General features: G+C 53.9%; 1 protein-coding gene across 2 annotated transcripts in view; it reads right to left on the bottom strand.

Moving 5' to 3' along the window:
• Positions 1-261: 261 nt before the first annotated feature.
• Positions 262-26,592, bottom strand: part of DENND3 (DENN domain containing 3) — a 40,544-nt gene continuing 14,213 nt past the window's right edge. Inside the window, exons 9-23 of one of the 2 annotated variants that reach the window (XM_081116360.1) lie at positions 23,795-23,950; positions 23,313-23,409; positions 18,878-18,981; positions 18,161-18,360; positions 16,019-16,540; positions 13,054-13,313; positions 11,916-12,086; positions 11,208-11,337; positions 9,402-9,509; positions 8,590-8,729; positions 6,552-6,712; positions 5,819-5,952; positions 2,876-2,988; positions 2,654-2,788; positions 262-2,525 (exon numbers count right to left, since the gene is read on the bottom strand). In XM_081116360.1, coding sequence (XP_080972486.1) covers positions 2,325-2,525; positions 2,654-2,788; positions 2,876-2,988; positions 5,819-5,952; positions 6,552-6,712; positions 8,590-8,729; positions 9,402-9,509; positions 11,208-11,337; positions 11,916-12,086; positions 13,054-13,313; positions 16,019-16,540; positions 18,161-18,360; positions 18,878-18,981; positions 23,313-23,409; positions 23,795-23,950 — 2,632 coding nt within the window. In that variant the 3' untranslated portion in view covers positions 262-2,324. The remainder of the gene's footprint in view (positions 2,526-2,653; positions 2,789-2,875; positions 2,989-5,818; positions 5,953-6,551; positions 6,713-8,589; positions 8,730-9,401; positions 9,510-11,207; positions 11,338-11,915; positions 12,087-13,053; positions 13,314-16,018; positions 16,541-18,160; positions 18,361-18,877; positions 18,982-23,312; positions 23,410-23,794; positions 23,951-26,592) is intronic. The other variant, XM_081116361.1, reaches the window with a different exon arrangement.

Here is a 26,592-nt window from a genome sequence, read left to right as displayed (position 1 = left end):
GTTTCTTAACTCCGATGTCGCAGTAATATCTAATTCCAAGGCTGCCATTTGAGAGTAGCCCTGCCACCACCTCTTCCGAGAACAGATCGTGGAAAGGTTGCCACGTGATCACCTTTACCTGTGCAGCAGCCGTGGGGGCGGGCAGGCCTCCCTGGTGTGGTGGAGCCAACACACCGAGCGAACTCTCTCTCCGGGCGTCTGAAATACGGCCGCACAGCTGAATTTGTATTAAATTATGTTAAAGCAAATTGGCTTCCAGTTGAAGGTAAACATCTTTGTACCAATTTAATTCAGGATCTGCCAAGGCAGGGAAGGCATCCTTGTGTGTTTACTGAGTCCGGCTCACTTTGGTGCCCTCCTGTGACAGGCCGTTCGTCATGGGATCTCCACAGCACAGAGGGGAGACACAATGGCACAGCCCCTTTCCATCTCAACCCCCCATGGTCCACGTACTTGGGTGCAGAACCTACACTTGCTGTAGCCCCATTAGTCCCCTTTTAACTTCAGTGTTCACCAGTTTTTCTCTCTTATATAAACAACCATTTCCTAAAAGCCTCTGGTTTTCCTGGGTTATTTTATTTATTTATTGTATATTTTTATTAATTTCAGAGGAAGGGAGAGAGAAACACCAATGATGAGAGAGTCATTGATCGGCTGCCTCCTGCACGCCCCCTACGGGGGATCGAGCCCGAAACCCGGGCCTGTGCCCTGACCAGGAATCGAACCTCGATCTCCTGGGTCAGAGGTTGATGCTCAACTGCTGAGCCACACCAGCCAGGCTGCATTAGTTGTTTTAAATGCAACCACTGGCAAATAAGATCTTGGAAATTACCATCAAGAATAAAGGAAATGAAAAGTCTGCATTAAAATCACGTGCTCGGTGCTCAGGATGAAGAGAGCGCAAATCCAGTGGTCCTGTAACACTTCACAGATCTCTGCCGCCAGTTCACGGTGGGTAAAGGCGAGGGGACGTCAGTGTTTAGTAAACAAAGTTTATTATCGACAAGGTGCAAATACCTGGATATGTGTGGAATGGCATTAAATAATGTTTATTTCTCATAGGCTTTTGCTGGAACTTACCACGTTTACAAAAGCAGAATTCAACCTTCTACCCTCTGCTGCTGGCCGAGCCGTCCGAGAAGTCGGAAATGCACATTCTTGGTGAGCAGACTCCGGGGGAACTTCCCAGGATGCCCCAAAATGCCGGCCACTGCTCAGGACCTTCCTAAGTGCTTGGGTCCCATGGACCAAGCAGAGGCTTGGCCAAAGCAATCCCTCCTGGGGGCCCTTCAGGTGCGTCTGGCATGCGGCCCTGTCCTGGGGGCCTGGCACGCACCTCAGAGGCTGCTCAGAGGATGGAGTCCCGAAAACCAGAGCCCAGGGTCCGGCGGCCCCACACCCAGCGACAGCAGGTGTGCGTCCCATGCCCAGCAAACATGCCAAACCTTCCTGCTGGACTTACAGGGAACGAAACTGCAATAACCAAGGAAAAATGTGCAAAAGGTCTTTTTCGCAAATATTTAGTTATTTATAGTTAATAAGATCGTCTTGAGTTAAATAATAATACACGGTCTACACGTCCACGTACCACGTGCACGCAGGACGCCAGTGTGGTGGCACGTACATTAGTGTCTACTGAGGGGCGCGTGGCAGCAACTTTACTGGGAAACTAGGCCACCAGGCTGACTTAGAGGAAGCTTTGGTCTGTGGTAGAAAAAAGTCTCTAGGTTCCTTCATTATAAAAATTCTGCATTAGTTAAAAACAGAGTTTGCCTTAGCTGCCCCAACCCCTGTCCAGACAGCCGTCACAGTGTTGTTGTCCCGTCCCACCCCCGGCAGGCACAAAGCGCTCACGTTAAAATACCCCTGCTCGCAAGCTTCGCTGGAAACAGGACGTCCGCCTGAGGCTCCCATAGGCCTGGGGCTGTGTTTATTGAGTGAATGGGTGAAGTGCAGGAATGGCAAACCAGAGAGCAACGTCAAGTCTGCAGGTCAGGTGTGACTTGGCTCCCGTGCTGGTCGTGGACTCTGGAACTTTCTAGACAACACACGGGGGAGTGTCTCAGCAGAGGTTACCACAGAGTTGATCCGGCTGCCTGCCCAAGAAGCACCCCAACTGGACACGCTGTTGGTACAGTGTAATCAGGAAAGTCCGAGAGAGAAAGTGCATGATCCTTGGTCTCATAACAGGCGGAACAGGCACTTGCAGTGGACGCGCCTACTAGGCTGGTATCTCCCGCCTTCTCTGGAGTGCAGGGAAAGCAGGCGTAAGGCACGTGGCGCTTGCTCCCAGAGCACAGCTCCAATCAGCACACTGACCACGTTCACTCGACTTTCCAGATGGCGATCTTCCCCTCCTCCCTGCCGGACCCACTCAGCACGTATCTGTCCTCTGCAGAGCACAGGGTCTTCACGGTGTCCGCATGGGCCACCAGCTCCTTCTCCACCGTCCTCCTCTCAGCGTCAATCACGTAGATCTTCCCTTTGGATTTCCCCTGAGACAGCCCTGTGCCGCCCACCCAGATCTGCCGGGGGAACAGGCATCAGTACACATGCATGCGTGTGCCGTGAGTGCTTTACTTGCTACGCCCGTGGAAGGTTCGCCCAGACCCATGTCCTTCCCACACAGGCCCTGCAGGGGCAGCTACCTTACCTGCCTCTTCACCCTGATCATGCAGTTGATCTCGGTGCAGTCGGGCAGGTGAATCCTCCCAGGGGGCTGGGCCAGGTCCTTCAGGCCCCAGATGCAAATGTTGCACCCTAAGCACGCCGCCCACAGCTGCTCCTGCTGAAACAGAAACCGTGACGCAGGCGCTGGCAGCTACGTGCGCTGGCACCCTCGGGCTGCGTTGCACCAACAGACGCTGCCAGGTACCTCGGGGAGGAGCTGGAAAGCCACGAAGGAGGTGCTCTTCTCCTCGAAGTTCTCGTGGATCTTCAGTTCCTGACGGAGACGGCCGTTCACCACCACGATGCTGGTGCCTGTCCCTGCGAAGGGAAGCCGGGTGAGAGGCAGGGCGAATCTCAGGCTTTGGGTTCAAACTACTAAGAAGGGACTGTGGGCCCCTGGTCCCTTCCACTGGCTTGGGCTGGGGAGCCTGTGCCCGGAGCCTCACTGCTGTGTGGAGAAGGCACTCTCACCCTCACCACGGTGCTCACAGGGACATGCGTGAGCTGCAACCCACTTTCACTGGGAGGAGCCCGCTGGACTCTGGTGCCCACTTCCTAGGCTGCATCGGGAGAGGGCAAGAGGATGCAGAGGCGGCACCGCGGGGTTTGGGATTTCCCACCCCTTGAAGCTCCTGCTCCACACACACGCCTGTACTTAGGTGCTTCTTTCCTGTTTCTGTGATTCATTTGCACATCATGAGGGCACAGGCCATCAGCACCAGGCCCAGGAGCAGGAGGGACCACTGTCTGCAGGGTCTGGGTGGTGGGAGTCCACAGGCCTAGACTTCTGTGCACGTTTATTGCATGTGCCCCACCCCTGCCCCCAGGTGTGAAGCCATGAGCCACCCAGCATGGCAGATCAGGGAGACAGTTGTGCCCTCGGGGAGCGCCATCTGGGGGCGTGGGAAGACCCTCACAGCACCAGCCTGAGGCAGAGGGCGTACCTGCATGGCCAGCTGCTCTGGCTTGCTGTCCCCGGAGAGTCAGCCTGACAGAGAAGTGACCCCTCTGTCCTCAGCCACCCTGAGGATGCGGCAGCTGTTTCCATTCACAGAAAGCGAGAGCCGCCACATCTCTCCTACTTCTCGGTACATGTAACGTGTTTCCTGAGGCCTAACAAGCAACAACCAGCCCCTACGGAGCCCTCTTCTCCAGGTAGGCCATCACCCACGCAGACTACTTAAGAAGGCCTGGCCTGGACGGAGGCCTTCAGTGGTCCCCTGATCCTCAGGGCCCCTCCTTTGCACCAAGCAGCGGATCAAACCACACCAGGCTCTTCCTAACTGTTCTCAGCTGTGCTAATGCTGCGGCCCGGTGGTAACCGATGCGGCTGGGCCAAGAGCTTGGGGAGGCCCTGCTGCAGGCGGGGAGGCGGGAGAAGGATCTGGGAAGCTATGTCCAAGATATGACCCCATGGGGGGGCTCCTCTGCTGCCCCAGTGCTCAATCCCCCTTTGACACCTTGTCCTGCCCTTATCCTTTTACCCAGCCAGCTTAGGGCCTGGGTGTAGTGCCCGTCTCGTCAGGGCCACTTTCAGGGCTCCTGTCGCTAGCCCCTCACCAGCACAGAGGCCGATGTTTTCCCTGGCATCTCAGCCCTAAGCACTCATGTGGAAGGTAGTTTTCCATCTCACTTCCCAAACAACAACACAGACGCCAACAGCTGGACAACCATCCCGGGACAAAGTCTGGATTTGAACCTGGATGCACCTGAAGGTCACTACCTGAACCACAGGGCACCAGCCACCTCCCAGACACAGGTTTTCTGACTACAGGTACTAAAGCAAAAGTTTCAAAAATATGAGGTTTATCGTACAGTCACAGAAATCAAATCCCACGTTTAATACCACGGGGGCCAGAAAGAGGTAAGCGGGGTTAGTGTCCTGTTGTGAGCCGCTCACGGTACGTGAGGTGGTGTGACAGAGGCAGATAGAGCCAGTTAAGGTCACCCTGCAGTCCTTACAGCAGCCACTGAAAAAGCAGAGCTGAAAAGACAAAGACTAAATGAATATAAAAGATACTTAGTCCAAAAGGAGGCAGGAAGGGGACATAAAAGAACAGACGGGAAAAATGGAAAAGAAGGACCACGGCAGACTTCCCTCCAGTTACATCATTAGTAGCGTTAAAAGTGAACAAACCATTGGGCAAAGGATCCAAACAGACGGCCAATGAAGAGACACCGATGTCACTGCATCAGGGATGGGTCCTACAGAAACGGAACAAGCCTTGGGGAGGAAGGGGAACTGGACCCTGTAGGCTGCAGGTGGACACGTAAATGCTGCCACAGCTTTGGAAAGGAGTCTGACAGTCTCTCAAGTGGGTGAACACAGTGACTAACCCGAATCCACGCCAGGAGAACAGATAGCAACGCGGTGCATTCGCAGTGAGGTACTCGGCTACTCACACTTGGATCGTCACAGGTGAGTCCTAACAACATCACGGTGCCAGTGTAGAGCAGATAAAAGGGACACGTGTATAGAAAGTTCAGGGATAGGTGAATCGGGTCCCAGACAGCAAGTCAGGACAAGCATCCCTGGGCATGGGCTGCTGCAAGGGGCACAAGAAGCTTCTAGCTGGGGTGGCAACTATATGTGACGGATGCTTTGTGCACTTTATCAGATGTTAACTGTACAGAGTGAGTGACCATCACCCGTGTTACCCAGCACATGCCGGGGAAGATGTCACGAGCAGACAGCTTCTGCACTCTGAGATGCTCAGAAATGCAGAACACGCCACAGGCACATGGGCCGCACCTCCCTGTCACACCCCTGGCAAAGTGACTGTCAGCTCCCCAGACTCCCACACAGGTCTGTGCTGGGAGTGGAGGGTGCACACAGCTTGCCCTCCAGCTGCACACAGGGGACAGGGTCACAGAGGAGCAGAGATCATTCCTGGGAACACGTAGGCTGTGTCCACACTACAACAGGGGCAGAGGTGAGGAGGGGAGAGGCCGGGAGGCGTCCCTTAGCTGTGGAGTAAACACAGCCTGGGGAAGCAGGGAGCACAGAGGAGGGACCAGAGCTTTGAAAGACAGTGGACTTTTAAAATGAAAGTTGGAAATGTGTAAAGCAAACAGGCCTTTAGCGCTCATTCTGCATTCTCCTCCTGGAGTAGGGGGTTGGCTCCCATCATGACAGCGGAGGACTTACAGCACCACAGGCAGCCACCATGCAGTCCGATGGATGAAAGGCCACCACTCGGCAGCTGGAACCTGCTGGTCACCCGCAGCGTGCTCACATTCCACACCAGGACCGTCCCGTCCACGCTGCACGAATACACCTGGCTAGAGGTATAAACACGTTTCATTTTGGCCTTGAAAAACACTGTACATTTTAACCAGAAAAGAACAAAGTTGCCATTAAAGCATCCACAACAGGGATAGAATGACACGCAAACACTATTCATACAGCAAGAAGCCACGGTTAAAACATAACCGATTCAGCAGGAAAAGCGGGCTTGTGAGCTGAACCGAAACAGGATCATGAACTAAAATGCGGCCCCTACAGCAGAGGCTGGAGAGCGCGTGCACTCCCCAAGCTCAAGTTCAGCACTTGGCCCAGGCCTTGATGATTGGCAGCTGCAGGGAGGGTGGACTGTGGCCAGTGCAGTGCATGGCACCTTATGTCCACCTGAACTGGGCCTGACTAAGGACACATAGCACCCCTGAAACTAAGGAACGAGGGGGGTGGCACAGAGGGAACCAGCGGAAAAGCCCAGGAGTTGTTTCCGCAGAAGAGATGTGCTTCTCTGTACCCAAGACCAGAAACGGACAAGAACGTCACCTAACATCTCATCCCAGACCTGCTTCCCTCGCCATGTCTGGCCCCTGCAGGTGATTGCCCACAGTGGTCCCGAGACCTCCTCCTGCGGAGCCCAGCGTACCTGGGTGCCTCCGGCCCGTCCTGCACCACCAAGCCCGTGATGCTGGCGCGGTGGTCGGTAAGCTGCTTGTTGCAGGACATGCTGTGGATGTTGATGATGTAGATGACAGAGTCCTCCGAGCCGACCCACAGCTGGCTGTGCTCCACCATCACCATGCAGTTCTGCGTGTCCCGGGAAAATTGGAACGGTTTTGTTATGCAGTGTGTTACCTTGTAAAATGTCACCAAATCCGTGAATATAGATCCAGCGCTCCTGGGGAACATACAGTCAGGTTCCTGCGAGCTTCTGGTAACATTTTTTTCAACCCATCACACAGCATATTTTATATGAACCATTGATTTGTTAACGTCAAACCTACAGCCAACAGCACTGGAACGTGTGTCTGAGCAAATTTGGCCTAACAGCCTTCTCGCTCGTAGGAACACTAGACGTACTTCAGCTCTACAGTTGGGGACCATGTTCAACAGCAGAAATCACCCATAAAAAGCACAAAACTGCCCTGGCTAGTTTTGCTCAGTGGTTAGCGTAATGCCAGAAAAAGGCCTTTCCTTTCCTTTGCTGTGGCCGTGCACAATCTATGCGAAGCACCTGGTAATTAAGCCCCGAGATTGCGGGCTCCTCTGATTCTAACGGCTCCTCTGCTCAAACTGAGGATAAGCTCCTCTCAAGGCTACATTGTTGCATCCCCTCCTCCTGCTGATTCCCACCAAGGAGTCCTGAGTTAGTAGAAAGCCCCCCGACCCCCTTCAAACAGGCCTCCTTTGACCTCTTCACAACTTCTGCTCTGAGCATGTTTTACGGACCTGGGAAAAATGCGGATAAGACACCTCCCTAGGACACCTGCTGGACTGTCTCCTAGAAAGCAAACAAACTAACTTTTCAGTACAGCCCCTGGTATCTGCTCAACTTCAACACACAACCCAAAACCCTCCCTTCCTTGTCACCTAGCAACAGTACCTGTTTAAAAGCTGGCTGACCCTTTTGTTTCTTGACCTTGTACTGATTAGCACTGCACCAGCCCTTTCCCTTCTCTGGGAAAGTAAAATCTCTCCTTTTAGTCATGAAATCGTTCACAGCCTGCATCACCAGCCCAAAACCATAACAGTTAAAAGGGTGTTGGCTGGCGGACCAAAAGGTCGAGGCTTCAATTCCTGGTCAGGGCACATGCCCTGGTTGCAGGCTCGATCCCCAGTCGGGGGTGTGCAGGAGGCAGCTGACCAATGACTCTCATCATTGATGTTTCCCTCTCTCAGAAATCAATAAAGATATATTCAAAAAAAAAAATCTTTGAAATGCTTGTAACTAAGAATGAAAAAATTAAATTTAGAATCAGAAGGACTTCCTTAATTTCTCCTTGCTTCACTGTCTGGGCTACAGCATTATTATTAGACTTTTATAAACATTTCCATCTTCTGTATCTTGGATCCTGTTCCTTTTCATCAGGGGGGTGGTAGCAGCACCTTCTCTTTGGGTCTGAGAGGGGCCCACCTTAAGGCCCTGGTGTGTGTGGGTAGCTGTCTTGCTGTGTGGAATGTACGGAATGACTTTCAAAGGCCAGCTCGAGGCCCAGGCATCTGGAAAGCAGGAACTGAGTTCTCTATAGGTCTGCAGACTATGGGTCTGAAACCTGCCCTTGGATATCTGTGTGTGTGATGGGGGCAGGTGCAGGAATTAATTTTTTAAAAGTAATCAGTCTATAAGCTCAAAGAATTAAGGCTTCCTGTGAACTTGATTTAAATTATTCTTAGTTTTCATTCCCAAATATGTTAAAACAACTCCAAGTGCCCACTTTAGGTGAGTGGAGGATACACACTGAGGCCCAGGCGTAGATTTCAGAGTGATTAAAGCCATTATCTGCTCATTTAAATGAGAACATTTAGGTAAAGGCTAGAACAAGCTTAGAGTTAATTTAAAAACTCGAGGTAGACACAACAGCCCCCTATTTCAGGTGGAGGGTGCTGTGGGGTGTCCCAGGGCCTTGTCCAGTGTGACCTGGAAGCTGACTGAACATGTCCCCACTTGACATGCCCATACTCACCAGCTTGGAGGACCCCACACGGACACAATGTTGGTGGATGCTCCAAGATGAAGCATCAAACACAATCACTTTGCCCCCGTGCAGGGCACACCACAGCTTAGGGTGGGCATCTCCAACTCTCTCCGCCGGGTCAAGATGTCCTGAAGAGAAAAACAACCCAAGAATGTGTCAAGGAAAACCCTTCGCTGCATCAACATGGGCACTGCCTGGGTACCTGGGAGGCGCCAGGTGCTGTGCTGGGGGCCCAGAATCCCCAGGCCCTCTTGGAACTTAGGGAGTGAGAGCCACACAGACAAGAGTCAGGAGCGTGTACAGCTGGGTGGCTCCACCGAGCCAGGATCCGGATGGTATCTGATACCTGATTAGACGACGGGTTTTGGAGGAAGGGAGGAGCTGTGGGCACCAGGGATGGGCCAGAAGGAGGGAAGTTAGCGCTGAGACACTGAGCAGTGCCTGGGCCCAGTGTGCGCCCAGTGGGACTGAGGTGTGGTCATTTTGTGACAAGACAACAGGACCAGATTAACTGCACAAGGAGAGGATGTGAGCGCCTGTGCTCCATAAACTGCCACATGACTGAGGGACGTCTCTGGAGTGGGACCCACGTGAAGCATGCCCCTTCTCCAGCCAGGCCTCTAGGCTCTGGCCTCCACGAGGTGACATCACAGAGGGTCACAGGGCGCCTGCAATGGTTCCACCTCTAAGAGGAGGAGCCCACATGGTCCCATTCACCTGCATTGCTGCCTGGCTGACCTGAATGCAAGACTAGGTTGGCTGTCCTCACAGCAGCGTGGCAGGCAAGGACCACCGCGTACCTGGCGTGTACAGCAGGATGTCGACGGCCTGCGGGAAGGTCTCTCCAGCCGAAGGGTTGATCTTGTGCTTCAGCGTCTCTGCTGTCATCTTGGGCACGACCGCGGGCGCTGAAACGCAAACACCAGGGGTGAGTTTACTAGACTGAATGAAGCCTCCGTGGTGCCGCAGCCACGCCTCTGCTTCTCTAAAATGCTGGTTTGGGGTGGAACTCAGTAATTTGTGAGATGAAGCTCTGAAAGCAGACCCTGGCACAAGGCCACGTGCAGCCCAGGGGTCTTTCTCCCGTTCAGAGAGCTCTGCAGTCCGATCCCACCGCGCTCGCCCTACACGGGGCCGGGGGCGCCCTACAGGGGGCCGGGGGGCGCCCTACACGGGGCCGGGGGCGCCCTACGCAGGGCCCGGAGACCAACATGCCTCCGTGCGGACACCCCGGCCGTCCACGTGACCGCCCACGCCACCCTGCTGTGCCGCGCTGAGCAGCACCCTCCCCCGACACACACCCGCCAGGTATGGGGTGAGAACTCGAGAAAATCTAATTTTCATTATTTCTATCATAAACTCCTAACATAAGCCCAGGACGGGCCCCCAGGCCTCATTAAGCTCCATACACAGAGAACGGGTCTTGATTTGTAAACAAGGGACGGGGGACAGGAGCCCAGACAGGTCGCCCTCTGCCACGTGGAAGGAGGGGAAGCTGTCACGTGGGGGGGACCGTGCGGTGTTTAAGGAGCAGGAGGCTTTTCTACAGACTTGACAAAGGCTCGGCGTGAGTCTGGGCATCTCTCAGCCACAGTGTAGCGCTGTTGGTTTTGCTCCTAAGAAAAAACCTGCAGTCAACCTCTTATTCCAAGACCATTAACGAGATTCCCCCCCGAGCCGCCCAGCAGGTCTGGTAACCCGAGCATCTGACTGTCCAGGAAAGGGATTGTGGGACACGGGAGAAGGGGATTGTGGGACGCAGGAGAAGGAGCTTGTGGGACGCGGGAGAAGGGGCTTGTGGGAACACGGGAGAAGGGGATTGTGGGACACGGGAGAAGGGGATTGTGGGACACTGGAGAAAGGGGATTGTGGGACGCGGGAGGAGGATTGTGGGACAGGGGACAGGGGGATTGTGGGACGCGGGATAGGGGGATTGTGGGACACGGGACAGGGGGATTGTGGGACGCAGGACGGGGATTGTGGGACACGGGATAGGGGGATTCTGGGACGTGGGAGGAGGATTGTGGGACGGGACAGGGGGATTGTGGGACGCGGGACGGGGATTGTGGGACGCGGGGCAGGAGGATTGTGGGACGCGGGACGGGGATTGTGGGACACGGGATAGGGGGATTCTGGGACGCGGGAGAAGGATTGTGGGACGCGGGACGGGGATTGTGGGACGTGGGAGGAGGATTGTGGGACACGGGATAGGGGGATTCTGGGACGCAGGAGAAGGATTGTGGGACACTGGCAGGAAGTGAGCTCAGTGACAAATGGCAAAGATCAAATGAGCGGAGGCGAGTAAACCGAGGTTTTCCTCCGTTCCCCAGAATTCTCAAAACCAGTCCCGTCTGCATCCCCAAGAGAAATGCTCTCGCGCGCGCGCTCAGCACTGGTCACAGCAGCGGGAGTGCCGCCGGCCCGCGGCGCCTCCCCACGACGTGCTGTCCACACGGCGGGCGCCACTCAGCCTGGAGGGGCCTCGGCTGACTCGCCGCCCGCCTGCTCCTCGGGTGTCACGCAGACGGCGGAGGTGCCGCCACATGATGAATTTGGGATTAAGAAGTAAACAGTCGCCGAGATAAAAATCCCTTCACGTCTCTTACTTTCGTTTTTCATCTTATCGAAGTACGACAATTTGGAGGCGGCGTCAATGGCGCTGGGCGACTGCAGCGCGCCCACGACGGCGTCCATCAGCAAGACGTGGGTCAGCGCCTGCTGGACGTACTGCGGGTCCTGCGGGGACACAGGCACTGAGACCACGCGCGGCCCCGGCCTCCAGACAGACGGGCGGCTCGCGGGCCTCGCTGCCGTTCGCCGGGGCGGGAGCTGCCTCCTCGAACCTCCGGTGGTCGGGGGGCACCTCCAAACTCTGCCCTGTGGGTTCCCCGTCCCGGTCTTGGCCCGTGTTGTGCGTTTTCCCGTCTCACCTGCCATTTCGACAGTGCATGGAACCCCCCACCTCCCGTCTCCGCGCTGCCTCTGCGACCTCGACGCGAAGCCACCCGCGTGGCCAGAGGGAGTGAGGGCGCAGATGCCGGGCACAGGCGCTGCTCGCGTGCCGCCCGCGGCACCCACGCGGGCCTGAGGAGCCCGGCCCCCAGCCCTGCACTCCCTGGACGTCACCAGGCAGGGAACTGGGGACATGGAAGGTCCGCCCCAGGGCCCCGGACTGGGCCTTGCAGGTCACGGCATCGTTGGCGCCCCCTGGCCAGACCTCGCCCAGCTTGACGCGCCCGAGGAGTCTAAGGGCTGTCCCCCCAGGGGCACGGGACGGCCAGACAGGCCCGGGGGAGTGGCGGCAGCCAGCAGACCTTGTGGTCGTCCGCCAGCTTCTTCCCGGCCCACATCTCCTTCACCATCAGGTGCCACAGGTTGCACTCTGTTTTCAGGTTGGCTTCAAAGACCTCCTTCTTGGATGCCGTCTTAATTTTTAAAGTGGGTACTCGGAGAAGCAGGAAAGCTACGGTGGTGCTCCTGACTTCCTGCGGAGGCAGAGAAGGGAGGACGCTGAGCACAGGATGCCCCCCAGACCCCAGGACCAGGGCAGCCAGGGGAGATGGGCGAGAAGGGGTGGCTGCATCCAAAGACCCGCTGTGCCCTGGCCCAGTGGCTCAGCTGGTTGGAGCACCGTCGGGTGCCCTGGAGGTTGTAGATTCGATCCCTGGTCAGGGCACAGGCAGGAGGTGGCCAATCTATGCTTGTCTCTCACGTGGATGTTTCTTTCTCTCCTTACTCTCTCTAAAAAATCAATTGAAAAAACATCCTCAAGTGAGGATTTTTAAAAAATTTAAAGACCAAGGCTGCTGTCATCTGCACCCACTGTGGGGACCTGCTAGAGAAGGTGAAGGCTGCCCAGAGAACCCAGACAGGCCCCTGGGGGCTTGGGCCAGAGCTGGGCTGGTGGAGGTGGGAGGGGATCCCAGCAGGACAGAGAAGGCCCTGAAATGACCCTGGTCCCAGAAAGGAGTGGAGGGGCAGGGCGGTGGCAGAAGCCTCCACATGACCTGGGCTCAGACATGGACAAAGTCAAGTCAGGGTCAGGGTTGGAGCCTGAGGGAGGGCTCAGTGTCTTCCTGGTAGATCTCATCCACTTCCCCACACATGGCCATGCCCACAGCACTTAAAGGTGCTTCCTTCTGTCACCTCCTTAGGTATTTCTTTGGATTCTAGGGGCAAGTCTGGCAGACCCAGTGTGGGGAAAACTAAAGAAAAACACAAGATGGGTCCACAGGTCCAGCTGTCCTCGCCACCGTGCAGCCATTCACTGTCTTCCCTGCCTCTGAATAGTGTGAGAATAACACATCTGACTCGTGTAAATTTGGAAAATGAACATCAGGCACAAGCAGAGGCCCAGTTTCTCGGGTTTCCCCCACGGGCAGAATGACGGCTTTGAAACCTCACAGGCCTCAGGCTGCCGCAGGGCAGGAGGCAGGGCCTGGCTCCTCTCACCTCTATGTTCCGGAAGGTGGAGATCTCCACGTAGCCTGGCCTTCCTTCCGTCAGGAGGAACAGCCGCTTCTGGGTCATGGCGATCTTGCCCACGCCGCGGCTTGTCTTCACCGAGCTAGACAGCTTGTAGACACACTCATTTTTGTCCAGGTGCTCCATCACTGACGCCGGCAGGCTGACCTCCTGGGCTTCGGCCTCTGTCTCCTTCCAGCAGGTGTAGAAATCTTTGAACGTCTCTGGGTCAATCAGTTTCTGCTGCCCTGAGTTGTATAAAGAAAAGAGGTTGCTTAGCCACTTACACAGGTGTGGGCCAATACTTTTGCTTTACCTAAAGTAGTGCATTACCCAAACAGGGCAGCAGGTGGCACCCATACTTGTTCACCTGGAGGGAAAACCCCTGGGAGGGAGTTCTCCCCTCCCTTCCCCTGCAGCCCTAAGTGCCCAGGGTGGGCATAGGATCTAAACCCAACCCATCCGCTCTCTCCAGCCCCTGACGCAGGGAAGGGGGTCGCTGGGTGACCTAGGCCAGGTAGTCACAGTAACTTAGGACATCGGGTGGGAACACTGCGATGAGGACACTATGGTATCAAAGATCTTTGTCACCATTAGAACTGGTGGCAGCCACCTTGGTGCCATGAGGGGAGCTAGTCCTTGGATGAAGCTAAGAGTGAAGAGACCAGATCCTTGGAGACACTCCCATGCCACTGGATCAAGCTGTGCCCAAAGCCAACTATCTCAGTACTCCTTGGTTATGTGAGCAAGTTACTTTCATTATTTGTAACCAAGATCTTAATTAATGCGGTAAGCTTTACAAAGCCCAATACTCAGCCCAGTGTCACTATTGTTTAGCAGTGTGACTGCAGGCAGCTGGGAAGGGGCACACTTCCTTGTCTGTAACATGGAAGCGGGACTACACCCCCCCCCCGTACAACCCCACACAACCGCTAAGAAGCCTGGCCCATTCTAGTCCAGCCTAGACTAGACTAGACTGTGTCTGCTCCTGCCTTAGCTCTGTTCTGCCCCCGTGCCAGGCCCCACATCTGTCCCCGTCTGCCCTGTCACACAGCAGCCCCATCATTCCACACAGGAAGCAGCTCCTAAACGGCCTTGTCCCTGCTTCCAGCCTGCTTCACTCACCCCCAGAATGGCTTTTCTAAGATGCAAGTAAGGGCTCCACTCCCTTGTTCAAACACTTCAGGGCTCCTCGTCTGCACCAGGCCCCAAATTCCTCCATGACTGGGCCCACCTCTCCACACCCACGTTCCAGTCACACCAAGTATGTTGTATGCGCCTCTACACATGCTGGTCTGGAGTTTTTGGGCCAGGAAACTCCTAACCATCCTTCAAGGCCCAGATAAGACATCTCTGCAGCCTCCCCAGTGAACAGTCACCCTGAACCACCTTACCAGGAGGCACTATTGCCACGCTCATTCAAGAAGCAGGAAACAGGTATGGACAGGAAGGCCCTTCCTGGCAGGCAGTAAGTGTGGAGCTGGGCCAAGGCCAGGCAGGGAGCTCCACTGCTGGTGCTCTGCTCTGGAGGGCAGGAACTGAGTCCTCCTGTCCCTAGCCTGGCTGTGCGGCCATGACCTGCTTGGGTTCCGTAACAGTGTTGGGGTGACGGTTATCTGGGGAATTTGATATCACGGCCACAGCTGAGTTTAGCGCAACTCAGCAGTCACAGCAACCATCTGTGGGTGGCCAGTGAAAGGGAGGGCCCGACCACAGGTCAGGAGAGGAGGGTTAGGTAATAAGAATTGCTGATGCTGTTGGAATTAAGGCGGGGAAGTCAGACCCCAGGTGCAGGCGCCAGACTGCTTAGGAGAATCTCCACCAGGGGGCGCTCACCCACACTCACTGGTCTGCAGAGCCTGGATGTGACATAGTAACTTTTCTAATAAAATCTCCAGTGTCTTATACACACCAGTTCATCCCAAGACGGTGACATTCAGCTTTGACTTAATACTTTCCTACCACATGGCCCTGAGGCCAAAATGTACATTTGGTGCCTCAGTACAGTGGCTCCCATGTCCCGAAGTCCAGTCTGTTCACTGACTGCAATGTTAGTGGAGCCACAGTGACAACGGGGCTGTGGACACATGACCAGTGTGGCTCAGTCTGCTGATATCCTCCCGACAGCCTCACCACGTCCCCACTGACATACATGGGACTGCTGGACAGGCCCTCGTGTCCAGCCATAAAACCACACTCCCCAGGCACCCTTGCAAGTGGGTTATGCCTTGGCCCATGAGAGGTGATGCCCAGCGGACAGACCCTCTTCCTGTCAGGAGAACAGGGACACCGGGGTCATCAGCCATCTGTGGCTGGAGCATCAAGCCTGTGCTGGAGGAGCAGAGCAGAGAGGAGACATGGTACACGGTGACGTCCTGGGACATGGGAACACACCCCTGGTGGCTTTACGCCACTGTATTTCAGGCTTTGCTGCTGAACCAGCGGGCACCTGTGTGCCCATGAAGGTGCCATAGAGGGAAGGGGCAGGGCCTGCTCTAAGAGGTGCCCTGGCTGGTGCTGTCCTCAGGTCTCTGTGGGTACCTGTCCTCCTCGGACACCACTCACTATCCCGTGCTGCCCTGCCCCACGGGCATTTCCTGGGCAGTGTTCACCCACTCCCAGATCCCCAATGACACCAGCCCCCCTGTGCCTGTGTGGGCCAAGGCAGTGCCATTTCCTCTCAGCATTTCCAGGGCATGGCCCATGAGTGGCCAGGGAGTGCTTCTCCGGCCGCACTGTCATCAGACCAACCAGGATCAGTGAACAGAGGCAACAAATGGTCCCATCGCCTGGAGGAAGACAGCACTTTCGTGTACAGAACACTACACACTGGCCGGAAGGCACGGCCACCCCTCTCTCCCGTCCCTGGAAGTACCCAGGCCAGCGGCATGGCCCTCACACTGCAGGGCCCCTCCCATTAGCTGACCGCTCCTCCTATAACTGCGCCTCTTACCCACAGTCAAGGCCTCAAACAAGCGGCTGATAATGCTGGCATCCTTCACGATGCCGGACTCCTGCACCCTCTGCACGAAGTCATCCAACGGCATGTGCCGGCTTGGCAGCTCGAAGTTTTTCACGTGGTCGTCGGCCTTGGGGTTCTCCCCGGGCTTGTCCAGGACCTGGCTGATGAGCCTGCGCAGCTCCGGCATGCGCTCAGCCTGGGCGCGCTCGGGGCCTGGCATGGACTGCACTGCGCTCCTCACCAGCTTGGCGGGAAAGATCCTGAGGTCCGTCTTGTACAGGCTCTGGAAGTCCAGCAGTGCGTCCAGTAGCTGGCCCTGCATCAGGTAGAAGAGTCCCCGCAGGTACAAGTACCTGGCCAGCAGCATGGAGTTGTCGGGAGCCAGGGAGCTCATGGCTTTGCTCAGCAGGACCACACAGTCCGAGTAATAGGTCTGCACACACTGGCTCACCAGGGGGAAGTGGATTTCTGGGATCTTGAACATGTACGTAGACCTGGGGCTCACATTCAGAACTAGAGTGAAGGAGAGAAGCAGACAGTTAGCACAGACCTGAAGACAAGCCCATGTTCCCCTCCCGCCACACTGTCCAGGAAATGTCAACCTCCTGCAACGCAAAGCAAGAACCTGTGGCCTCTTCTGGAAAGTTCCATAGAGCCTCAAGCTTCATTTTGCTTGCATGACACCCTGAGAATACCAAATAATTTTATTTGCTGAAACTATTAATGCTGAACTGACACCTGTCGGTGAGTCTTTATGGAAGATTAAGCTAATAACCTGAGCCCAGGTGTCCTTGCTGGGCAGGGCTCAGCCCCATGCAATCACTGTTTTGCTTCCTTAACGGCAGCCCTGTGAGTCAGGTGGTGTTATTCCCATCTTATAGATGTGGAGACTGAGGCTTCCACCTGTGCCTTAGGTACACAGCTACTCAGTGCCAGGGCCAACCCTAAACCAGGGTGCTTCATACTGATTCCTTCAACAAATACCACCTAAGGGCCTCCCAGGTAGCCAGGGTGTCTCCTTTCCCAGGACAAGGCCAGCCCTGCAGGTAGGCCCTCACCCCAGGGAGCTGGGGTCTCAGCCACGAAGGCCAGAGGAGGGAGAGCCTGGGAGAAGCAGGGCATTCCAGGTGAGGGCCCAGAGGTTGCAGAATGTGCTCCCACACAGAAGCAAGCACGGTGAAGAGGTGAAAGGCGCCACTGGGTTTTCCAAAACAGGAAGTGTAGGCCCAGAGAGGTGAAGCAACCTTCCCAGGTTCACACCACCAGGAAGCAGCTGTGCAGGGGACTGGGACCCAGCAGTTGTCTTCCAGTTCCTTTCATTTAAAGGACTCTAGTGTCAGTGAGATGTATTCCTCACTCAGCCTCAGCCTTCCTAAGTATCATGGGGAGGCACCAATTGGTACCCGGTGCCTTAGTCCGAGACAGTGGCCACCAGGGGGCCCACATGGCTCACAGTGCCCGATTCCATCTGCAGGACAGGGGCCCAGAGTATAAATCACCGATGTCACCAGTCGCATGGTTTGCTGCATGAAATAAGACACAGGCTTACACACGTTCAAAGGTGTTTCGTAGCAATTGATGAGCCCAGGAAAGTCCAAGCTGAGGTCAGAGCTGTGCACATGGGTTTGCTCCAGAGATGCAGCCACTACAACTCACAATGGGAAGATGGGAAGACGGGCTCTCACTGTCCCCATGCCTAGAACGTGCCTCCCCAGTGACCGCGTGGCTCTGCTGAAATGTCACTGCCACACACCATCGCCACACCCAACCTGCTTCCTTCATACCACGACGTTGCCTACCCCACATTAGGGTCTATGTGCACATGGTTGGCTTTCATCCCCCGAAGGTCCGCTCCACGAGGGCGGGGCACTGGGCTCTTTCCCACCCAGGACCAGAGAGGGCTGGGCACTTCCTGGGGGCCTAACACTCGTCAGGCCCATTAGACAGCGACATATGTAAATGTGTATTTTATATACATACCTACACGCACAGGCAAGTGCAGACATGAGCAGACACACACATATATGTGAAAAACAAGCACTGTGAGCAGTGAGGCTGGGTGACGGGAAATACAGACAGGGAACAGTTTCTATAATGAACATAGTTTGCAAAGTGAATATTCTGAAGCACCACCTGCTCTGCTGCAGCCACAGCCTGTGTCGTCGACCTTCCGGAGCGAGGAGTTCCTGGGCGGCAGCTCGGGGGCGGTGATGTCTTGCAGGTTCGGCATGCTGACCACCATACGCCGGTGAGCCACGCGCTGTGGTGAAGGTTTGCGAGAGGCCATTTTCTCGATGGTTGGCCTTCTTGGGCTCAGAAACATCTCGTTTATTCTGGGGTAGAAAGTAGCAAAGTTTTACAGACACCAAAATGACTGGAAGAGGAGCCTCCACTACGCACGTCCCACAGGGTTGTGGCCACTGTCCGGTCCTCGCACACGAGTGGAAAGCTCGGCGGAGCAGTCTGTCTAGTCTTCCCACGGGCAAGAGAGGCCAGAGGATGGACTGCACCCCCGGGAGAGGCTTCAGCACCTCACCCCCAGCGGGTGTATGCTGGAGGGTCTCAGGAAAAGCACCACAGAAATGTGGGGAGGGGAGAGAGAGAAAAAAGATGGGGAGTGAACGGCCTGAACACAGACCGAGGTGCAAACGCAGGGGGTGTGCCAGCGGGGGGTTCAGAGTGATCCCAAATGAATACTCAGAGAGAAGCCTGACTGTTACCCAGCTCATCACGAAGTGCTGAATGTGGGCCTTGCGATTGACTATATTGTTTATCTGTGCAAATAAAACTACACCATGTAAGGGTCTGGTCCCCAAAGAGTCGTCCACCCAAACATGCCGTCGCAAGCACCTGTCCTCCTCAGACTGCATGCTGAGCTCCATCTGAGCAAAGGCGTCCATCCTCCGGCTGAGCCGGGCTTTAAGGAAAGAATGAAACATGTAGGTGTCCAGGACCTGGAAGAGATGACAGGTGACTTACTGGGACACACCTGCATGGTCCTGTCTCCTCTATTCTGTCCCTTCCTCACCAGGCCCTCCCACACTGGCTCCTGTGGACACACGTTTCCAGACTCTGCTTCCCTAACTTATTGCAACCTCCTAACACTCTCTTCGGCTCCTCACCAGGGATCAGAAAAAATGTGCCACTCTGTGCATTTGAAAAAAACACAAGAAAGTTCAAAAGTCCAGACTGCCAGCTCCCATGGCAGCACAGCCACAATCTCTGAGTCGGGCACAGATTCTGTGATGTCCTGGGGACCATGGCTCTCCCCGCACCCCGCACCTCACAGCAGCCACCCTGCCTGCCTTTCCTGCCTGCCTTTCATTGGCTCTGGGACACCTGCCCTGAGTTCCCGCTGCCCACACAAAGGTGAGTTTCCCTCAGCCAGGGCTGTTTCCACAGCAACACCTGTTCTCTGCTGCCCCAGGCATTTGGGTGGGTGGGCTGGAGAAGACAAGGCCACCGACAAAAAACTAGGGGCCACACAGGGGGACTGGGGCTCAGAGAGGAAGGAGCTGGAAAGTTCCACGTGCTGAACGCTCCTAGGAAGATGAAGAGAGGGCAGGGCCATACAGAAGGGTATGGCCTGGGTGCCACCTCCACAGCCGGAGGGATCAGTGACATCTGTGGAGCAAAAGGAAAGGCCAGATGAGGACACTAAGGGATGGTCATGGAGCTGGCCCACAAAGAAGGGGAACACACAGGGGCCTTAGCCTCCCCTAAAAGTGTGGAAACATGCCCTCGAGGATCAGAAGATCGGCATGCAGCTGAACCTCCAGAGAAACCCCTAAATGCTACTTTTCTAACAGACAAGAGTTGAGCAAGGCAGATGGTCATGAACAGGAAGAGAGATAGAAGGGCTGCACCCTGACCTGGGATTCTTCTGGGGAAAGAAGAAGACACTGGAAGCACAGGCCTGTGACCAGCCAACATGAAACTCGCCTGCAGTGAGGCACACAGCCGTGAGGCGGGGTGGGGACAAGGGACTGTTTGGGATGACAGGAAGGTCTCCATCCAGACTGAGGAGGTAGTTACTCAGGTGGGCAATTCATCACACTCCACATTTAAAATGGGTACATTTTATTCTATGTAAATTATACTCTAAAAATAAGACTTGAAGGGATTCCAAGATGGTGGCGGACTGAGTGGAAGCTACACTGACACTCTCCCAGGTCCAAACTGGACTTACAACTAAAATAGAGAAAAACCATCCTGAATAGTCAACTACAACTGAAGATGAACTGGACAGCACCCTCATAATCAAGGAGGAAAAGAGGAGACCACACAGAGACTGGTAGGAAGTGTGGGGGCGTGAGAGGACTGGCTGGGATCCCACAGGCAGCAGCTAAAGGTCCAGAGGGAGATCTCAGCTGTGGGGGGTTCCCACTGAGAACTCTGGGGCCTAAACCCCTGGCGGGGCTTCCCAGTCCAGAACACCAGAACTGAGAAAGGTGCCCACATAACATCTGGCTGTGAAAAGCAGTCGGGTTTCTGTCTTCCAGAGAGAGATGGCTAGAAATGCAGGCACCCTCTTACAGGGCCAATGCACAAAGTCTCCTGTGCAGCCACCCACCTTGGGCTCTGACAGAGGGAGGGCAGAGTGGACTAGAGCTGTGTGAGGAGAATTCAGGGATGCTGGCTGGGGGAATAGAGCTCAGAGGGCAGCCATCTGGATCCCTGTGCTGAGTCATTCCCCCATAGGGCAGAGGACATCTTTCTCAGGCAGACATTTACCTTCCAAGTAGCTTTTGCCTGGGGGGGGGGGGGGGGGTAATTGCCCCACCCTGCTGGAAAACCTCATCCCACCCTTTGGAGTTTCTCAGCCTGAGGCTGTTAAGAGACTGATAACAGCCTCTGGGTGCTTTGAGTCTTTGCCTGATTTGCTTCTGGACCCAGGGCTTAGAAAAGCAGATTTTGGTGCACATCTTGGTCCTGTCCAAACACACCCAGCCCCAGCAGAGGGGACCTCAAGCAGTGGGTTGTTGATAGCTCCAAACAGGGTACTCAAGGCCAGTCACAAACAGCGTCTGACACTGGCCTGCACCAGAGACCCTCCAAAAAGACTGAGAGTCCTAGCAGATCTAATTCATAGAAACAAATCCAAACAGGCAGCCAAAATGGGGAGACAAAAAAACAAGCCCCAAATGAAAGAACAAGAGAATTCTCCAGAAGAAGAGCTAAATTAAAAGGAGATAAGCAATCTATCAGATATGGAGTTAAGAATACTGCTCATAAGGATGCTCAACAACATGAGAAAAGAAATGAGAAAAGAAATGGAAACTATGAAGGAAATTAAGAATGACATAGCAGAAATAAAAAATACACTGGAAGGAATAAACAGCAGATTAGAGGAAGGTGAGGATTGGATCAGTGAATTAGAAGACAAGGTAGCAAAAAATCACTCAATCAGAGATGCAAAAAGGAAAAACAATGAAAAAACAGGAGGCCAGTCTAAGGGAGATGTGGGACAACATGAAAGGTAACAATATTCACATCATAGGAGTGCCAGAAGAGGCCAAAAGTAAGCAAGAGTTAGAGAACCTGTTTGAAGAAATAATGGCAGAAAACTTCCCTAACCTGGTGAAGGAAAAAGTCACACAAGTTCAGGAGGCACAGAGAGTCCCAAGCAAGAAGAACCCAAAGAGGCTCATGCCCAGACACATCATAATTAAAGTGCCAAAAATCCAAGACAAAGAGAGACTCTTAAAGGCAGCAAGAGAAAAGCAATCTGTTACCTACAAAGGAGCTCCCATAAGGCTGTCAGCTGACTTCTCACCAGAAACTCTACAAGCCAGAAAGGAATGGCATGAAGGATTCAAGGTAATGAAAAGCAAGAACCTGAAACCAAGAATACTCTATCCAGCAAGGCTATCATTCAAAATAGATGGTGAAATAAAGAGCTTTCTAGACAAAACAAGGCCAAAGGAGTTTATCACCACCGAACCAGCATTGCAAGAAATGTTAAAGGGACTGCTGTAATAAGAAGTAGAAATAGAGAGAAAGAAAAATATAGGCATAAAGAAATAAAATGGCAATAGATAAGTACCTATCAATAATAACCTCAAATATAAATGGATTAAATGCTCCAATCAAAGGACATAGGGTAACTGAATGGATAAGAAAACATGACCCAAATATATGCTGTATACAAGAGACCACCTCAGAACAAAAGGCTCACACAGGCTGGAAAAAAAAACTTCTGGAGGACTTTAAAGGCGAGATCGACAGCAATACAGTCATAGTGGGGGACTTTTTTTTTAATATATATCTTTATTGATTTCAGAGAGAGTAAAGGAGAGGCAGAGAGAGAATAGAAACATCAATGATGAGAGAGTCATTGATCAAGCCCGCAACCCGGGCACATGCCCTGACCGGGAATCGAACCCCAATCTCCTGGATCCTAGGTCAACACTCAACCACTGAGCCACACCCAGCCGGGCATAGTGGGGGACTTTAACACCCCGCTGACTTTACTAGATAGATTTTCCAGACAAAAAATCAACAACGAAACAGTGACTGTAAATGACACACTAGATCAGATGGATTTAACTGACATTTGCAGAACATTTCACCCCAAAGCTGCAGAATAGGCATGTCCTCAAGTGCACATGGGACATTCTCCAAGATAAACTACATGTTAGGACACAAAACAAGTCTCTACAAGTTCAAGAAGATTGAAATCATATCAAACATGTTCTTGGACATTTACACACATGGAATACTATGCAGCTGTAAAAAAGAAGGATCCCTTGCCCTTTGAGACAGCATGGTGGGACCTGGAGAGTATTATGCTAAGCGAAATAAGCCAGTCAGAGAAAGACAAGTGTCACATGATCTTACTCATATGTGGAATCTAATGAACAAAATAGATCCAGAGACAGAAGCATGGAATAGACTGACGAAGATCAGAGAGAAGGCAGAGGTGGGTGGGTGGGGAGAGATTAACCTAACAATTTATATGCATATATGCATAACCCATGGACACAGACAAGAGTGTGGTGAAGGCCTGGGGGAGGGGTACAGGGGGGACGGGGGGAGGGGATCAATGGGGGAAAATTTATCTTTATTGTTGTATTTCTTTCAACAATAAAGATAAATTTTAAATTAAATTTAAAAAATAAAAATAAAAAAAGTCTCGGCCAGAGGATGGACAGGAAGTAAACCAAAATAAACTTCTGGGAAAGCTAACACACTTAATCAGATATTAACAGACGCTGAAAACACTTGAATGGAGAATGTTTCAACTGCAGAAAGTAGGGACAGGCCCCACATGAGCCCCTCTGACCTGCTTGTAGAAGTGCTGGTCCTCGGGGGCTCGCGTTTTGAGAAACTCCTCACTGTTAAACACTCTGTGCTCGTAATTCAGGTGGTTCTTCACCTCCCTGACAGACACAGACAAAACATGTCACAATGAGAAGCAGGGAAATGACACGTACACTTGGAAAAGCCCATCTTCAGGAGGATTATTCAAACACCAGAGTGACGCGGTTTGGGGTGCCTGGTGGTCGAGCTGTTTCACTACTTCTAGCACAGCTTTTCCCTCCTACCAGAACAGTCCAGAAGGGTCTGTCACTGTCACCTCAGGTCCCTGGCTTCTCACAGAAATGAAGATGCAATGATCAATAATGGTTCATACAAACAAAAGTGAGTTCCAGCTGGTGAGCCAGTTGGCAAGCTCTCTGTTCTGAACCCCTTGGGGCAGAGGGACCTTCCAGCCACCCCCCTTCTAAGGGACTCGCCTCTTATAGACCGGGATGCGGAAGATACCTGAAGATGCTGACGAGCAGCTGCAGGGTGAGCTGCTGGATCTGGCCATTGAGCCTCTGCTGCCAGGCCCGCCTGCGGGCTCGTCCGTCGTGCAGGTCTGTGCTGGAGCCCAGGTGGGCCAGGTCTAGGTCGTGGTGCAGCTGGAGGCTCTGAACCCTGGAGGAAGCAGGTATGTGACACGTGTGCTCCTTCTGGGCTGAGAGAATGCTCCAGGTAGGCCTGGGGCTAAGAATGCCCGTCAATAATAGAGGTGGGGGGACGTCAAAAATATACCCTTGGAAGTGTTTATTCACCTCTGACATAAATAGCTAATTAGTGCAGAACTCACGGAGGCCTTGACTTTGAGCACACACATTTTTATCCAAGATGAGTCATTCTGTTCCCCACATTCTGCCCAGCGAGGGCACACTCCTCCAGGAGAGCCAAAGGGTTCCAGCTCAGGCTCCTTGACTGCATGCCCTGCCTGGGCATGCTCAGAGGCACCAAACATCCAGGGATGGCCACATACTCATCCCAAGGACCTCAAGGTATCTCTTCTAAACCATGAGTTGGCCTCAGATAGGTCCCACTCCGGCCCCCCAATACTACGCACAGCTGCACTTTTAGGCTTGGGAGACCAAGGCATTCCCAGGTTTAAATCACAAAATAAACAGACCCACCAAGTCCATCCCACCAATATTTCTGAGCACCAACTTTCCAAACCAGGCACCATCTAGGTGTAGACGACAAGAACACAGCAAAACCAGCTCTGTGGGGCTCACATTCAAGTGGGAAGAAACAGGAAAAGAAATAAATGCTCTTGGGGACCTTGGACCCGGCAGGTGGAAGGCAGGGTGCACACAGCCACGAGCAGATGGGGGGAAGGGCACCCAACTGCCACAGGCCCCTCAGCAGGGTGGGTGGGCTTGTCGAGGGGTGGGGCAGAGGCCAGGTCCCAGTGGGGACATCAGACCAATGCTAACACAAGCCAATAGTCCTGGAAGTTTACTCTGACCCTCAGGGCAAAGTGGCTTTTGTGAGTCAGAAAGTGAACAGACGATTAGGAACATAGGTTTTTCAGACAAACATATCCCCAGGACAAGTGGCTGAGGCCCCTGAGCACAAGCCAGCCAGCGGCCACAGAGAATAGGTGGACTCCATGCCCACAGCCCCCAGGAAGACACATGTGTGCCTGTGAACTGGCTGTGGGACCGGTGCATTCTTTAATATGGAAGGGACAATAACAGAGATGGGAATCCTATGTCTTCTGCAGAAACCATGCAGGTAGAAGGAAACATTGGCTGAATTATGTCCCCAAAATTCATGTTGGAGTCCTAACCCCTAGATGCTCAGATTGTAACTGTAACAGGAGAGAGGGCCTTTAAAGACATGATTAGGTAAAATGAGGTCATGGGGTGGGCCCTGATCCACTGAGACTCCATAAGAAGAGGAGATTAGCCCTGGCCGGTTTGGCTGAGTGGTTAGAGCGTCGGCCAGCAGACTGAAGGGTCCTGGGTTCGATTCTGGCCAAGGGCACGCACCTCAGTGTCAGGCTCGATCCTCAGCCTGGGTAGGGCCATGTGTGGGAGGCAGCCAATCGATGTGTCTCTCTCACATCTGTGTTTCTCTCTCTCCTTTCCACTCTCTCTGAAAAGCAATGGAAAAAGGTGTCCTCGGGTGAGGGTTAAAAAAAAAGAAAAGAAAATAAGGTGATTAGGACACAGACAGGCACAGAGGGGTGACCTGTGAGGACACAGAGACAAGACAGCCGCCCACACGTCAAGGAGAGAGGCGTCAGGAGGAACCAGCCCTGCGCACACCTGGCTCTCAGCCTCCAGCCTCCAGGGCTCTCAGACAACACGCGTTGGTCCCGTGTTTCCTATAGCCCGAGCTGATGAACGCAGTCAGCAGTCAGACAGACGCCCCCGCTTCCTCCTGCTCCCCCAGGTTTCAGCTAGTCCCCCGTCTGATCTCCCGAAAGACAAAATAAAATAATGAAGTCACTGGTCCCACCGACTTCACCTTGACTGCATCACAGGCTCCTCCAGAAACAGCACTGCCTGGCCTCCTGCTGCCCCACGCGAACCCCGCCCCCACGCCCACGGGCCGGGAGGGCTCAAAGCAGGGTCTCTCCGACTACCATTGCATTCAATTCCAAAGTGGAAAAAGAGCCCCCCAGAACAACCCACCAGCCCACCCCATCCTCCAGCCCCCCCGGGATGCCAGGCGCCCAGGAAGCACCTCTATCCGACAGAACAGCAGTCACACCCCTTTCACCCTCCCTGGGAGCAGCATGGGCACGAGGGCCCCACCAAGCCTCTTTTCACTACAACAGCAGCTGAGGGACACACAAAGCCTAAGATGTTTATAATCTGGCCCTTTTTGGAAGAAGGTTGCTGATGCCTGATCTTGGCCAATGAAGTTTAGCAGGGGAGGTAAAAAACCATAGCAGCTATGAAACAAGGTATGAAAAAATAAGACATCGACAGAGGGTGGGGCAGTGACAAGAGAGCTTCTTGCGCAGGGATGGCAGGTCCTATCCATCGGAGTCCCCAGACTGACAATATCACAGGGCAGGGGCTGTGCACAGTGGGTGCTGGAAGCATATCTAGGGATGAATGAATGGATGGATGGTGGATGAATGGATTGATGGACGGATGACAGTTGGATGGATGGATGGATGGATGGATGGTGGCTGGGTGGCTGGGTGGGTGAAGAGATGGATGGGTGGGTGGAAGGCATGAGGGAACAGGAGATGGACAGGCGGGTAGGTGGAGGGAGGGATGGGCAGGTGAATGAGTGAGCGAACAAGAAAGGGA

This window comes from Miniopterus schreibersii, assembly GCF_964146895.1.
Source record: "Miniopterus schreibersii genome assembly, chromosome: 17".
In the NCBI taxonomy this organism is placed as follows: Eukaryota; Metazoa; Chordata; class Mammalia; order Chiroptera; family Miniopteridae; genus Miniopterus; species Miniopterus schreibersii.
This window is presented reverse-complemented; position numbering and strand designations above follow the sequence as displayed.